The sequence below is a fragment of the Kogia breviceps genome, chromosome 6 (genome assembly GCF_026419965.1).
Source record: "Kogia breviceps isolate mKogBre1 chromosome 6, mKogBre1 haplotype 1, whole genome shotgun sequence".
NCBI classification, from domain to species: Eukaryota; Metazoa; Chordata; class Mammalia; order Artiodactyla; family Physeteridae; genus Kogia; species Kogia breviceps.
Window position 1 is genome coordinate 117,078,895 of NC_081315.1, and position 16,010 is coordinate 117,094,904.

Consider the following 16,010-nt stretch of genomic DNA (forward strand, 5'->3'; position numbering starts at 1 on the left):
TATCCAGTCAGCAAACTCCCTCCCTAAAATTAAAATCTCTTTGTCCACCTTGGTACTATGAATAATAGTAGAAAAGTAGACCCTTCTATCAGCCAGAAACTTAATGAAAACATTCTATTTCAGATAATTTACTGAAATGGGTCCTAAACTGATTAAAGTAATACCTAAACTAAACCTAATAACCAAACCTTCATTATGCTTTTTAAAAAAGTACAAATGTCTAAAATAAGAAAACCTGTGCTACAGTATGGACTATTTCAGAAATAAGTTTGTGGTTAACACGTTTATTCGCATTTTTTGTACAGCTAACATAGACAGAAGTGTACAAAATGTAATTTGAACAAAGAAGTTCAAATGCAAAGAGATAGCTAAGAATTTAGGGGTCACAGAAAATAGCTAAGTTGAGTTTATCGGGATGAAATTTACAGGAGAGAAGAATGATCTGCCTTGAGCACACCCCGAAAATGTGAAGGTCTAGGGAGAAGTACACATGGATGACCCCCCCATCTCAACCCTCCCTGCTAATGTCTTCCCTTCTCTCCCCAACGCCAGTTCCCTTATTCATCAAGAAGGGACTTTGGGGCTGCGTGTGGACACCACGGCCTGCAAGCTCTGCCGAAAGCTCCCTACCAATAGCTGCTCTAGGCCCCTCACAGGTGTACAGGCGCACACGCCCGCTGTGTGGTTCACCCTTGGGAAAATGGACCTGGGGAAGAGGCCACTACGGGCAATGGAAGCAGCCTCAGCACAATAGAGGCAGGAATTCTTGGGTCCCAGGTACCCGGGCCGTGATCTAGAAGCAGGGATCTGGGCTTTGAGTGGGCATGTCTCCTTGGCCCTGTGGACTTCTCATCCCGTGGGGATGGACCCAACATAAGAGGGATAAAGGAGGGTGAAGGGGAACACTGCCTGGGTCTAAGGGAAACACTGTCCAGTATTCCCTTTTAAATAACTTATAAAAGGTGCAAAAGTCACCAAAAACCAGCCTGGGAACATGATGTCACAGTGTGGGGTGGGGGTCTCTTTTACGTGTATCAGAGAAATTGTTCTCTGCGTGTACTCTTATGGAAAAAAAAAGATTAAGAATAAAGACATGTTTTAGGAAGACAAAATATCAAAATGGATGAAGGGGGGTATGTGTCCTGGAAGAGGCTGTTAGGACTGGGATAAGTCAGATACAAGACACTTTGTTCAGCTCTCGCGTCTTACACGAATCTCTTCTAAATTAGATAATTAGTGTTTATTGCAACTTTGTGCATGACTAGGGCTGCTAGAAAAGGAACTGCAGTAGCAATAGCTAATCAGCATCTGATATTCCCCTAGTGCACGAATGAGGAAGAGGCGGGGACTTCTGTGTATCCAACGACAAAGAAACTCAAAAGTGGTGTTGGATGTTTGGGGGAAAGACCACTCTCATTCACTCTCTGGATGTAGATAGGAAAGAATGCAGCCCCAGGCTTGACTGGCAACCACCTTCCAATCAAGAGGAGAGTAGGAATTAGAGTGAAGGCAGCAACATGAAAGACAGAGTGACAAGATGGAAGAAATGGGTTTTTACTTCATCGAGGTTTAGGTGCCAGGACAAAGCAATGCTGAAGCCTGCATTAATGCTGGACCTTCAAGTTACATGACCAATTAACACCTTTATTTTAAAAACGAGTTCTGTTAAGTATTCTATGACTTGCAGCATAACGTGCCCTTGATAATATACCCTTTTTTAAAGTTTAAAAACCCAGGTAATTTCTTCTTTCCTAAAGTATAGTTCCTAATAATACATCTATGTATAGTTTGAACGATAAATTATTCTTTTCACTTGGAAGAGATGTGCCTAATTATTCATAGAAATGGTAAATGGTTATGTCTAACGGGAAAAACTCTAAAGATCAGTGAAAAGTAGTAGAAAGAGATAATAGTTTTTTTTTTTTTTTTTTGCGGTATGCGGGTTTCTCACTGCTGTGACTTCTCCCGTTGTGGAGCACAGGCTCCGGACGCGCAGGCTCAGCGGCCACGGCTCACGGGCCCAGCCACTCCGCGGCACGTGGGATCTTCCCGGACCGGGGCACGAACCCGCGTCCCCTGCATCGGCAGGTGGACTCTCAACCACTGCGCCACCAGGGAAGCCCGAGATAATACTTCTTACTAACTTTCACTTATACATCCAACACGTTTCTGAGTCATGGAGCTCTTAATGCCCCCAATTCAAAGTGGAAAATAGTCTGCTCTTATTTAATAATGTTTTAAAATAAACAGTTAACATTCTATTCTTCCTTTATTTTGTCCAATTAAACTTTGAGGTAAACATGACAATCTTCATTTGACAAATGAAGAAACTAAAGCTCAGAGAAGGAAAGTAACTTGTCCAAGATCATACATATACTGAACAGCAAAGATGGAATTTTCTGAATTTAAAATCCACACTCTTAACAGCTGGAGCCAACAAACTGGCTTTGAAGTTGAACTTTCCCACAAACACCTCAGTGACCCTGGGCTAAATATCCTTTCTGCGCCTTGGTTTCCTCATTAATAAAATGGAGATAATAATAGTATCCACTTCATAGATTTGCTGTGAGGAATAAGTGAGGTAAACTTAGGACAGTGCCTGGCAGTTAATAAATGCTAAATACATGTTAGTATTACATACTGCACTCTTCTCTTCTCTGCATTGGGCAGAGAAGACAGAGAAGAAGATCCTGAAAGAAATTCAATTTCTCCCAAATTAACCCCACTGATGCTGTTTCATAATTGGGTAATGGTTCCTATCCCCTTGGCAATGTGGCCTAGTATCAAACAGATGGAATTGGGTAAATGTTAAGCTGTTATGATTGTCACAATGTTATTTCATTGCAGCCTTATTTTTAATGCAAATTTCAAAATCAAGAATGTCATTCAGAGATCAGATCTAATGATACAAGAGCAGGCTTTGTGATTTATATTGACTTACTATTTTAGTGGTAAGAAATTTGGAAAAAAAGTAGTCCAAGATGAATACAAAAACCCTAAAGTGGTTAATAATGTGGTGTTTTAGGAAAAAAATTCCAAGACCAAGGTTGTCTAACTTGAACTGTAAGTACTGCAACGTAGTGATATTTTCTTTTCCCTTTACCAACTGCTGTTCACTGTTTAAGTTGCACCTAAAGTTGCCTATTCAGGGAAGCATTACTTGACCCTTTTGCACCAGGCCAGGCTGTCCTGTGCTCCTCCGCTGTAGTACTTAACAGCATTCTCATTTAACAGATTTTTAGTATAACTTCATATAATGTCCTTATCTACCATAGGCTGAAATTCCATGAGGGCAGAGACAGCGTTAATGTCAGTGCTCAGACGGTGCCTTGTACTTAGTAGTAAAGGCTGAAGAAAGATTTGTTGAATAAAGGAATTGGTAAATAAATCAATGAAAATGTTTAAGGTTAAGTTTTTTAAAAAATCACCAGATTATATATGCAGTTTAATCAGATCTAGTAAATAATATTTTGGTGATCTCATCTATAAAATATAGTGTCTTTTCAACTAAAATGGAAAATAAGTGGACTCGATGATGTCATAATTCATTCAAACACATTTCCATTGTTGTTGCTTTGTTTTGCAACAGTCTGTGATCAGCTTTCCTTCCTCTCACACCCCTTCCCCCACCAATACCATTTCCTCAACTATTTAGTCTTCCCTCTCCCAATATTACCCTTTAGCAGAATGATAACTAGTATTAACTTTTATTAAAGTAACATGCCTAAATGAAGTCAGGGGGAAAGTGGTTTTTTAAAAAAAATTACTATAATTGCTTTATTTCAAGCCAGCATTACAGTACTTCTTTCAACCAACTTTTTATCCCCTTATAAAAGAACTTAAAATTAATTATATAAAGAATAGAAATAGCTTTTGTTTCACTTAACAAGTAAAATTGAGTGAAAAGTCCCTTTAAGAGTAAGCTCGTATATAAAAATGTCTGCGAATATATGCATAGAACTCAGGGATGATGTAATTTTACTATATGAAAGATCCTGTATATGAATTGCCAACAAGCACATGAAAAGATGCTCAACATCACTAATCATCAGGGAAATGCAAATCAAAACCACAATGAGATATCACATCATACCTGTCAGAATGGCTATCATCAAAAAAGACACGAGATAACAAAAGCTCACGAGGATGTGGAAAAAAGAGAACACTTGTGCACTGTTGGTGGGACTGTAAATTGGTGCATCCACTATGGAAAACAGTATGGAGGATCCTCAAAAAATTAAAAATAGAACTACCACATGATTCAGCAATTCCACTTCAGGGAATATATACAAAGGAAATGAAAACACTAAATTAAAAAGATATCTGCACCCCATGTTCACAGCAACATTACTTACAACAGCCAAAACATGGAAACAACCCTAGTGTCCATCCACAGATGAACGGACAAAGAAGTTATGGTGTATATACACGTACAACGGAATATCGTTCAGCCATAATAAACGAGGAAATCCTGACATTTGTGACAACATGGATGGACCTTTAGGGCATTATGTTAAGTGAAATAAGTCAGACAGAGAAAGACAAAAATATTTTATGATCTCACCTTTATGTAGAATCTAAAAAAACAAGAACAAACAAACACAAACAACAAAAAAACAAACTCACAGAAAAAAGAGATCAGATTTGTAGTTCCCAGAGCTTGGGGCTTGGAGGTTTTGGGTAGAGTAGGAATTGACGGAAGGTGACCACTTCAGGAAGGTGATCTTCCCCAAAGGTACAAACTTTGGATTATAAGATGCTAAAGATGTAACGTACAACATGATAACTATAGCTACCATTGTTGTATGATGTATATGAAAGTTAAGAGAGTAATCCTAAGAGTTTTCATTATAAGGACAAATTTTTTTCTTTTTTTTCTTCCATTTCTTTTTATTGTTATCTCTATGAGATGGTGAATGTTAACTAAACTTATTGTGGTAGTCATTTCACTATATATGTAAGTCAAACCTTTATGCTATATACCTAAAAATCATACAGTGATATATGCCAATTATATTTCAATAAAACAGGAAAAAAGAGAAATATCCTGTAATAGGAAAGAGATGATGTTTCTTCAAGAAGATAGAAAGCATCCTATTATCATAGTTACCAGAGAAAACACAGTCATGTATTCTTAGAATTCTAATGTACATAGTCACTAACTTCAAAAGGCAGAAAAATTAATAAAAATAATTTAACTCTCAACTTTAACCTGCAAAGTATTAAATTGCTGTAAGATAATTTCCCTAAACTATTAATTAATCTGGAATCAATCACTTCATTTACTCGCTGTATCTTTTCTTAAAGTCTAAAATTGGAACGTTATAATTATATTGGGTAACAGATCACTGGGTAAATTTACGCTAACTAGCCAGGATATAAGCAGAACTACAACATACTTAAATCCTTCAGGAATTTAATTCAGACATTTTAATGATAAAGTCAAGGTAGCAAAAGAAAAGAGTTCATTTAGTGGTTACAGAAAGTGAATAAGGGATAAAAAATATTGAGTTCGTTGTATACAGCTCACTGTATAGACTTGAATCAACAGCTTGACCTTTGGAAGTCTGAGAGCTTCCATTTATCTGTTCTCTAAATATACTTACAATAAAAATGCTATTAGAAGTATGCTGTGAGGATTAATGTCAGTGGAGAACTGTGAGACTCATGGATAAGAGATGAAAAGGAGCTCTTAATACCATAGCTATAAACTAATTAAATTTTAATGTTACTTAAAAATCATATAGCTATCTGGGATAGATTCAAGATGATACACTAATATCAATATTTTATTTTGAAGTTTTAAATATAATAAACTATAGAAAGTATTTGAAAAATACATGAAACAAGATCATCTGATATTTGTCTTTTGCTCTGGAAGCAAAACTATGGCTCTGGATCCTCAGAAACATTTTACCTTCCTTTGACAAAATAATTTGCCTTTCATCCTGAAACTCTTTAACATTAATTTTATGGTAACAGAGACAAGGATGTGAGAGCTGCACAAAGTAGACCTTTAATGTGCCCTATCATTACCCCCAGATCTCTTCTCCTATGGCATTTGTACAGTGCTGGGCACTGCTTGCTATTCAAATATATTGTCATAATGATGATTTATTCTTATGTATGCCAATTAAAGTGAAAATGTGAAAAGAGGAGAAAAAAAGCAGGGTTCTAATAACACCTATTAAGAGTTGATATATAGATATAGATATATATACCTATATATATATTTAAATACACATAATATATAAATATATATACAAACACAAATTATATACATAATATATATATAAATATATATAGAAACAAAAATTACAGACAGCAATTTATTTTGTCAAAGGATTCTTTAGTCTAAAAAATGCTTCTACTACAAAATAATTTTAAAAACCCACTTCTCCAGTATCTAAGTAGGGTTTAATTGACAAATATTCAGATATACATCTCTTCATATAAGCATGTATGTGTGTGTGTGAGAGAGAGAGAGAGAATGAATGAAGGGGCACAAATAAAATGTTTATAATACCTCTGAACAAACAAGATCTGTTCATGAGAATTACAGAAATTTTTGTGCCCAGTGCTATTAGCCAGAGGCAAAGAAGGCAACATTTTACTTTTTTGGGTAAGACCTAGCATTACATTTACCCTGACTGCTTTGGCTATTGGGAAGAAGTCCAAATTATGGAAACAACTGCTTTCAGAAATGGAGACAGAGAATGCTAGAAGCTGGTTGAATTGGAAAAGAGACATGGGTGATTTTTTTGTGGATGCACAGTATCTCTTAGAGACTTAGAAATAAATTAGTACAGCCCCTTCTCTCATACTACAAATGAAGCCGCCTTGAGCCTAGAGAGGAAGAGGAACTTTCAAAGGCTGCACATGATGTGGAAGAGCACAGAATATCTCAACTCCAGGTCAGCGCTCCTACAGGACCCCACACCAGTGACTGAGCTTTCAAAATAATGTGAGATGTGTCTTCCTCTTTCTCTTTCCCTTATCTATAGTATTGGTATTCCAACTACTGGGAATGGGGTGCATCAGTGGAGAAAGAGTCAGGGGAGAGAGAAATATTTTACCTTCATGTGTGACTTTGCATCTTCATTTTCTTCCCATCATAAATTCAACTGGCTTCACTTCCTTCTTGAGGGTAAGCCTAGGGCTCATTTGTTGAAATTCTTAAAGTGTGATAATACTACAGATACTTGATAATATTTATTGAGCCCCTACTACATTATGTTCACTTAGATACATTATCTAGTTAATACTGCGAAGTCTATATTAATATCTTACACTGGAGCCTTAGAAACATTTAAGTAACCTGCCCAAAGGAGGACAAGGACTTGAAGCCTTCTCTCTCGACTGCAAGGACCACATACCACACCACCTGCCACTTTTCAGAGAAGGGTGCTTAGTAGCCCTTGATAGATTGTGATGCCAGAAGGGGCTACATTGGAGTTGAATGCCATGTTACTGCTTATGTAAGTCTTTTTTCCCAGTACGATCTGAAGAACTGGAGGACCATTACACAAATAAGAAATATTCAGATTAGCAATCAAGTTGACCAAAATTTAAAGAAAAATAATGTAAAAAAAAATGTCATCACCAAGTTATTGGCCAAACCCAATCACCAATTTTGTCAATCTGAATGGATGGGAAATATTTTAGGGGTAGACTAACAAAATATTTGCTTAAACCAGTTTCTTTGTTTTTACAAAAGAGAAATCTTTTTATTTTCTAGTTGTTATTTGCCATGTTTCTGATGGCTTAGAAATCATATTGATCCTTAACCATTACTTGAAAATGATCTTCTAAGTATCAAAAGTACTTCTTTGAAAAAAGTGAAACTGTGATGTGCAAAAAAATGTTTTTCTTAAGACAGTTTAAGGACATCGAGGTGCTTTAAAAATTATTAATGTCATTGTAAGCTCTCTTTCTGGAAAATAAATTGTAGAGAACCAAGATACATTTCATAGCTCTAAGTATAGAATTATTACTCCATTTTCAACTTTGTTTTTACTGTCTAAATGATCTGCTTTTTCAGTGGACTCATGTTTTTGCACCTTATTGTCCTAAAGAGGATGTAACAAGTATTACGAATGTTAGATAATGGCTAGGATTAACACAAAGTTTTATTTAAGTTCTAAGGAGTAGGAAGAAAAAATCTTGAACTACATTTTTCTGGTACCTTCATAAAAGTAGCTTCCCTAGGTTTTACAGAAAACACTTTAAAAATGCTATCAAGATGTGTAACAAGACATAAAACTGCAAATATTAACTGTCTATTTCCTTGAAATATAATTTAAACTTGGTGAGTAGGACAAGAAAATGTCACATTACTTTCTCTCGCTAAGGAAATTGCATATTTCCTTTGCAAAAATAAAGAATATGCAGTCTTCATAAGCATATATTTGACAGTTTTAAAGGTGTTTTGTTTCAGGGTAAAGGTTTCTATGACTTTTCACGATTGTCTCAAAGTTGGAAAAAGAAAAGAAACAAAGAGAAAGCAAAACATTAACCTTAGGCATACAAGTTTTGTTTTTCACCAAATGTTAAAAACAGTATTTATGTTATATGAATATTTTGTTCTTTCTAAATATTATCTTGAGTTACATAATTTTCAAATCCTTCATAGAATGAATAGACTTTCAAATTTTTGCTCATGTTTCCCTCCATGAGCTGCAATATTCTAAATAGAAAGTTAATCTTCTGTCTTTACCAGGATTTGTGAAGCAAATGGATATACATTTTACTAAGTGGAAAATAGGGCTGTGACATGGGCTTTTAATTACTGATGAGAGCCCAATATTTGATTTGTGGACCACAGGCTACCATAAGATTTGGTTGACAATACTAATTTCACTTGGGAATCGAGAAATTCTGGAAAAAGAGAGTCTCTTAAAACATAGGTCAAGGGACTTCCCTGGTGGCGCAGTGGTTAAGAATCCACCTGCCAATGCAGGGGACACGGGTTCGAGCCCTGGTCTAGGAAGATCCCATACACCGCAGAGCAAAGAAGCCCAGCGAGCCACAACTACTGAGCCCACGCGCCTAGAGCCCCTGCTCCACCACAAGAGAAGTCACCGCAATGAGAAGCCCGCGCACCGCAACAAAGAGTAGCCCCCGCTCGCTGCAACTAGAGAAAGCCTGTGGGCAGTAACGAAGACCCAATGCAGCCAAAAATAAATGAATAAATAAATAAAAATTAAAAAAACTCCAAAACATAGGTCAATCAACTTTCCAGAATTTCACTAAAATGAAATGAAGGAAAAGATTAATAGTAATATCTAACACGGTCATAAGGGCTTTATGCCTATTTCCTCATTTAAGCCTCACATTAACCTTATTAGGTAGGAATTGCTACTGTCTCCCTTTTACAAATGAGGAAACTGAAGCCAGAGAATTCAAGGACTTTGCCAAAATTCACAGTCTCTAAGTGGGAGACCCATGTTCTTAGCCACTCAGTAGGTTTTAAATTGTTATTGTTTATGTCTCATTGGAGAAGAAAATGTGGACAATATGGGAGAGGTCACAAGGAAGTCTGTAAGGGTTGGGCTCCTTATGATTTCAGAACTCAATTCAGAGTGCATGGATTTAAAGTCCTCTGGGAAGACAAGTTGATGAGTGACAGGATTTCAAAGGGCCAGTCCAAAAGCTCTGAGGGAGACAGGAAAGTCCCTAGCTCAGCTCTTTGGCTCCTGGTAGATGGGCCCAGATAGCGGCTTTGGTAGCCACCACAATGGCTTTCCTGGTCTCTGGAGAGGTTCCAGATTGAAGAGCAAGTCGGCAGTGTTAAGGAGCACAGAATATCAGATCCACCTGTGGGATACAGCTAGATGCTTTGTCCAACTGCAAGTATCTTGTAGGAATAAATGTACACAGGCACATAGACATGTCTATGTAGAGCTGTGGGCTCTTTTTTACTTAAATTTTTTCCCTTCATGATTAACAGTACAGTAAAAGTGTACTCCCAGAGCTTAGCAAGTCTAACTCCTAATTTTGCTTAACAGCAAAAAAAGTTTGCTTCTGAATTCACAAGATTCCAATAGGGTCCCTCTGTAGGAATAACTTTTGTTAATGAAAGAAATAATGCATATTAGCCTTCCATAACAAGAATAAACCAGAGTGCATTTTATCACAATTAATGTTAAACACAGCATTTTTCATTCTCCAAATATATTTATGAGAAACATATAGTTGTGTCTCATACATATCAAAATAAAATGGAAAATTTTCTAAGAGTTTCTGGCTATTTAATGCACTAGTTTAAAAATTAAACTAATTTGATCATTTGCCCCATAATATTCCTATATTTCAAAAGTATATGTAATATTTTTATGAGCATTTAAGCTTATTACCAACATTACTGACTAGAAAAACTGTGATTTTAATCCTCTCCAAATGATCAAAAGTAGTATATTCTATAGAACTCACCTTTTGCCCATTCATCCCTGGAATTCCAGGTGCTCCAACAGAACCCTAAGGAGACACATGATTGAAATAAATTGATATCATAGTCACAAAATATTTCAATTCTAAATTTATACTGTATTAGTTATGTCAGCCATAACTTTACCTTGCTAAAAACATGTCTGGGAGGCTATGTTTTTCAGATCTTATCTACAGTGTTCAAATATACAATAATGTAAACAGATTCATCAAGCTTTTCCAAAAACCATAAAGTTAAATTTAAACACATTTGTAAATATCTACTTAATGCTAATATGATTTTAAAGAAATTCACATCATAAATTGAGATTTAGAGCTATCAAAAGGCCACATAGCTCTAAATTTGGGTGCTTTTAATAAACATGGCATATACACTACCAAATGTAAAATAGATAGCTAGTGGGAAGCAGCCACATGGCACAGGGAGATCAGCTCGGTGCTTCGTGTCCACCTACAGGAGTGGGATAGGGAGGGTGGGAGGGAGATGCAAGAGGGAGGAGATATGGGGATATATGTAAACGTATAGCTGATTCACTTTGTTATAAAGCAGACACTAATACACCATTGTAAAGGAATTATACTCCAATAAAGATGTTATAAATAAATAAATAAATAAATATGTAAACACACACAAAAGAATTAAACTTGCTGGGGTTTCCCTCGTGGAGCAGTGGATAAGACTCTGTGCTCCCAATGCAGGGAGTCCAGCTTCGATCCCTGGTCAGGGAACTAGATCCCATATGCATGCTGCAACTATGAGTTTGCATGCTGCAACTAAGGAGCCTGCCTGCCGCAACCAAGGAGCCCTGGAGCCACAACCAAGGAGCCCACCTGCTGCAGCTAAGACCCAGCGCAACCAAATAAATAAACAAATATTTTTAAAAATTACATATGCTTAGTTTCATCTGGAAAAAGCCTAGCAGTAGCAGTAACTCCTGAATTTCATGAAATTAAATAACATAAAATGAAAGGTAATTAAAATAACACCCACTTGCTCCACAGTTAGACAAATAAGGGACCCATGTTGTAAACTCAAGTTTGTTGTATTTGAAAGCATTTCCCCGAGACTCTCAGGAAGTGTTTAAACCACATGAGTGTGAATACATCTTCCAAAGTAGACTAGAAAGGATGTTGCAAATGGTAAACACCAGCTAGAAACAACACAACTTCTACACAAAAAATATTATCTTGTGTGTGTGTGTGTGTGTGTGTGTGTGTGCACGCACACTTGGAAGTGTGCACACATGCACTGGGGTGATTACAATGACTGGACATAGGTGGTTGAACTGAGAATAAGAAAGCTAATTACTATCTGAGAAAATCTGACATTTAACTGGATACAGAAACATTAACAAATGCGGACGCGGGCCTCTCACTGTTGCGGCCTCTCCCGTTGCAGAGCACAGGCTCCGGACGCGCAGGCTCAGCGGCCATGGCTCACGGGCCCAGCAGCTCCGCGGCATGTGGGATCTTCCCGGACCGGGGCACGTACGCGCGTCCCCTGCATCGGCAGGCGGACTCTCAACCACTGCGCCACCAGGGAAGCCCGAAACCATTTTAAAATAGAATGTGCTTTTTTTTTGTTTAGCACTAGAAAACAGATTTTTCTTAGTAGCTGTATAATATTAAATTTCTTTAAGAATAATGGAAAACAATTAAAATAGTAATTATAAATCTAAAACTGCTTAAAAAATAAAGTTTATTAAAAATATAGTCATTACATGCAAAACAAATTGAGATAGCAAGTTCCTTAGTGCTTTCTTGGTGATTATATTGAGTGGCTCATTTAAGGACTTCCCGAATCCTGAGGCAGTAATTTCATCCTGGTCGCATGTGGATTAGGGTAGCTTTACAATTTCACACCATACTTAATAGAGACATTATTGCTAAGGACAAACTGTTCCTATACACAAGCTGTCTCACAACGCATTGGCTTTTACTTCGTTTGTGGGATTATGTTTCAACAGATGCCACATGCCCAAGCTTGGGGGATAAAACATCTCTAACTTTGATGGATTCCAAAGATAAAGAATAATCACTTTTCCACCTGTTGTAATACAATTATTTTCTTTAGTTTTCTGCAGGTTAAATATCCTTTTTTGTCATCTTTATGGGGTGGGAAGTGTGATGGGGAATGGGGACTTAGTGATATTTTATTGGCAAAGGGCCATCTACCTGCTACTGATGTATTTACTACTGTAGTATTGATGCAATTTTAGAAGTGCTAGACTTTCTCCATCAGAACGTAAAGGGTCAATTCTGATGGCTCTGGATAACGTTGAAATGACAATCAGGAAGCCAGTTTTTGGGCTACCTCAGCAAAGGAAGACACTAGTGGACCACTTAAATATAGCCACCAAGCAACAAGAAAATCCTGTGTTCTGGTCTAACAGTCATTTAACAATCACGTATTTGTGCGAGACCATGCAATTAATTTGCAATGTCTTATGACCCTTCACGTTCTAAGTTTTCTCATGATGTTTTACAAGGATTTGAATTAAAACTTCAATAACCTACAAGTTTGGCAAACAGCTTAAAAAGAGTCTGCTCTGATTTATTGACTTTTCTACAATGGAGTCAATTAGAAATCTAACGGCTAACATTACATGACTGTATTTTTAGAAAGCAGAATGCACAAACCAGACTGCTTTGGCATGACCTACAATAGCTCATTCCATTCACTTTTCTGACTAGCCATTAGGCGATGGGAGTATAATTACCTTCACAGTATTATTTATACTCTACCTTTTGTCCTGGAGGCCCCAGAGGACCCTAAGAAAAGAAAAACAATTCAATAAACATAATATTGCAACCATTTAAACTTAAATGACTGATTAAAACTGTCCTATTCTGTAAGGTTCTATTGATATTTGTCATGCTGAAATATGCTGATGTTTTGTACATCAAGGACAAAGAAAATTTTCAGTTGGAAGTGCACAATGGGTCTTTTCTTCTCTCTTGTTCTCTTTTGAAGAACATTAAGCATATGCAGTAGGATTCTGATTTTTTCCTTTAAAAAAAGGATCACAACATTGTAAATCAACTATATTTCAACTAAAACGAAACAGAAAGAATCTTTGCCATTCCAGCGCATCTGCTTCTTCAGATACCTGCAAATCTATCACATCAGTCTCGTATAGAAGGCTGGAGATGTTGCTACTAGAAGCACTTAAAATGCAAGGCAGTTCTCAGCACACTGACACGTTCTATGACTTCTGCATCTGCAAAACTTCAGGAAGCAGATTTGCAAGGGAAATCATTGAATGGCATTACAAAGAAACATGTTTTGCTCTATTCTTCCTCTTATGAAACGTGGCCAATTGACCTGCACAAAAACTTGTTTACAAACTAGGCGATGCCAAGGTCAGTTGTGACACGTAGTGTGCACCAGAAAAGGGAACAAAAGATGCTGTCAGCTGTTGCATAAACTATGACACTGGGGCAGGGGAGGAGAGGAGAAAAAATATAATATTTAGGAAGATGAATGGGAATATTTACATTTAAAATGGAAATGTGGCAGTTCTGAGATTTAGCAATTTTTTGACCACAAAGTCAGTGTTGGAATTCTGTTGGCTTTATTTAGAGTGAGGCATGCTTTGGGATTGTAGAAAAGAGCACAAAGAGAGCTGTAATTCTGACTTTTGATGTCTATTTTAAAATAAAAATATTAAGCACTTTTCTTCCAATTCTTTCAAAATACTTTAAATTTCAGTATATTTTAACAAAGTTATAGGTACTCTCTCATTCCATGTAAAAACTCTTTATTCCATTACACGAAACTAATGGCTAGCTTATTTTTAATGTGTGACATTTCAGTTAATCAGCATCTCACATTCAGACTGTAACATAAAAAAAGGACTAGAGTGGTAATTAGAGGAAGAATTGGTCATGCATAATTTTTGTTTGTTTTGTTTTGTTTTTTGCGGTATGCGGGCCTCTCACTGTTGTGGCCTCTCCCGTTGCGGAGCACAGGCTCTAGACGCGCAAGCTCAGCAGCCTTGGCTCACGGGCCCAGCAGCTCCGCGGCATGTGGGATCTTCCCGGACCGGGGCACGAACCCGCGTCCCCTTCATCGGCAGGCGGACTCTCAACCACTGCGCCACCAGGGAAGCCCCATGCATAATTTTTAAATTAAAAATACACAATGTTTAGGAACACTCAGAGAATCTGTTCCTCATAAATTATTTTGTAATCCTCACAGGAAGACTAACAATTTCCTCATATAATCAGCTTTAGGTTACTGAGAGTGCACTGTGCAATATCACCTTTACAGATTCCTTTTTTAAAACATAGGATGTAGTTTTACTGACTCAGTGACACTGAAGGCAAGGACATGGAACGTTAGACATATGAAAAAATTAATACTGGCCTACAAGCCTAGGAACAGCAAGAGAGTGAATTCCTTTCTTTTTTCCTTTTTATTACAAAAAATAAACATAATAAAGGGTAGGGAGAGTAATATAATGTACACCCATGTATCCATCACTTATATGTAACAATTGTTAATATTTTGCCATATATATTCCTTTTCAATTTACTCAGCCTTCTTAATGAGCTTGTTATCTCATCTATCTGTGTGGTCTGACTTTCTCTCCACTTATCTCACTCCTTCAATTTAAAATTCTCCCAGTCTTAGGTTTTGCAGAGCAAACAGAGGCTCTCAGGCATAAATTCCCCCAACATCATGTCTCTCATCAACTCAAACCCATGTGGCTCTCCTTACTATATCAGAGGAGGAAGATGCTCTCCTTCCACTGGGCAAATGCATCCAGTAGAGTCTGGAATCCATCCTTGCCTTCGCCCTCAGGGCTCTTTCTCAATCAATTATCCCTGCATCTGTATCAGAGCCTCCTGCTCTGCACTGGTTCCTTCCCCTCAGCACATAAACATGTGTAATCATTTCCTTACTTGGGTAAATTGTTTGGGAAGTGAATGTTAATGCTAAGTAAAGGCAGAATTTGGAAGCTGTAGTGATAGGAGATCTGAGAGTGAAGGAAAGACTTGGGTTTTATCATTGCCTATGATTCCATTTTTCCTAGTGTCTCCAGAGTATTTCACTTTTTAAAATGTTGATGTTAGAAAGGAAATTATATAACAAAAAGTACATTAATTCAATGTTTAGACTGAGAATGTATATGTTCAATGCAAACAGGTTTGTTTCCCACTATAAATCTAACTGCCACTTGAAAAAATATTGTTCACTAAAATTGGGCATTTCATTACATTGATATATAACCCTGGAAGGGAATATTTCAGATTAAAATAAGAGCAAATTTTAAACCAAATGTTTTAACTAGAGACTAACATATCTGGTATTTTCTAATCTGGTCTTTGCTGCATGATAACAGTAAGTCAGAGATTTAGAAAGATTACTCACAACTCTGAAATCTATGAAATTATATTAGTTGTACATTTTAACACAATAGTTAATAAAAGTCAAAGGATGGCTATAAAAAATAAATATATTATTTTTCTCACTGTTAGAAAACTACTGCTATTTTTGCTAAACTCCAAAAATAAAAGCAGTTTTTCAGACAATATTAATTTTGAATTGTGAATACATA

The 16,010-nt window shown here is 36.8% G+C and overlaps 1 protein-coding gene across 1 annotated transcript in view; it reads right to left on the reverse strand.

The window, feature by feature from the left end:
• Positions 1-16,010, reverse strand: part of COL25A1 (collagen type XXV alpha 1 chain) — a 463,430-nt gene that overhangs the window by 94,642 nt on the left and 352,778 nt on the right. Inside the window, exons 11-12 of the mRNA XM_067036470.1 lie at positions 13,192-13,218; positions 10,432-10,476 (exon numbers count right to left, since the gene is read on the reverse strand). Of these exons, the coding sequence (XP_066892571.1) occupies positions 10,432-10,476; positions 13,192-13,218 (72 nt within the window). The remainder of the gene's footprint in view (positions 1-10,431; positions 10,477-13,191; positions 13,219-16,010) is intronic.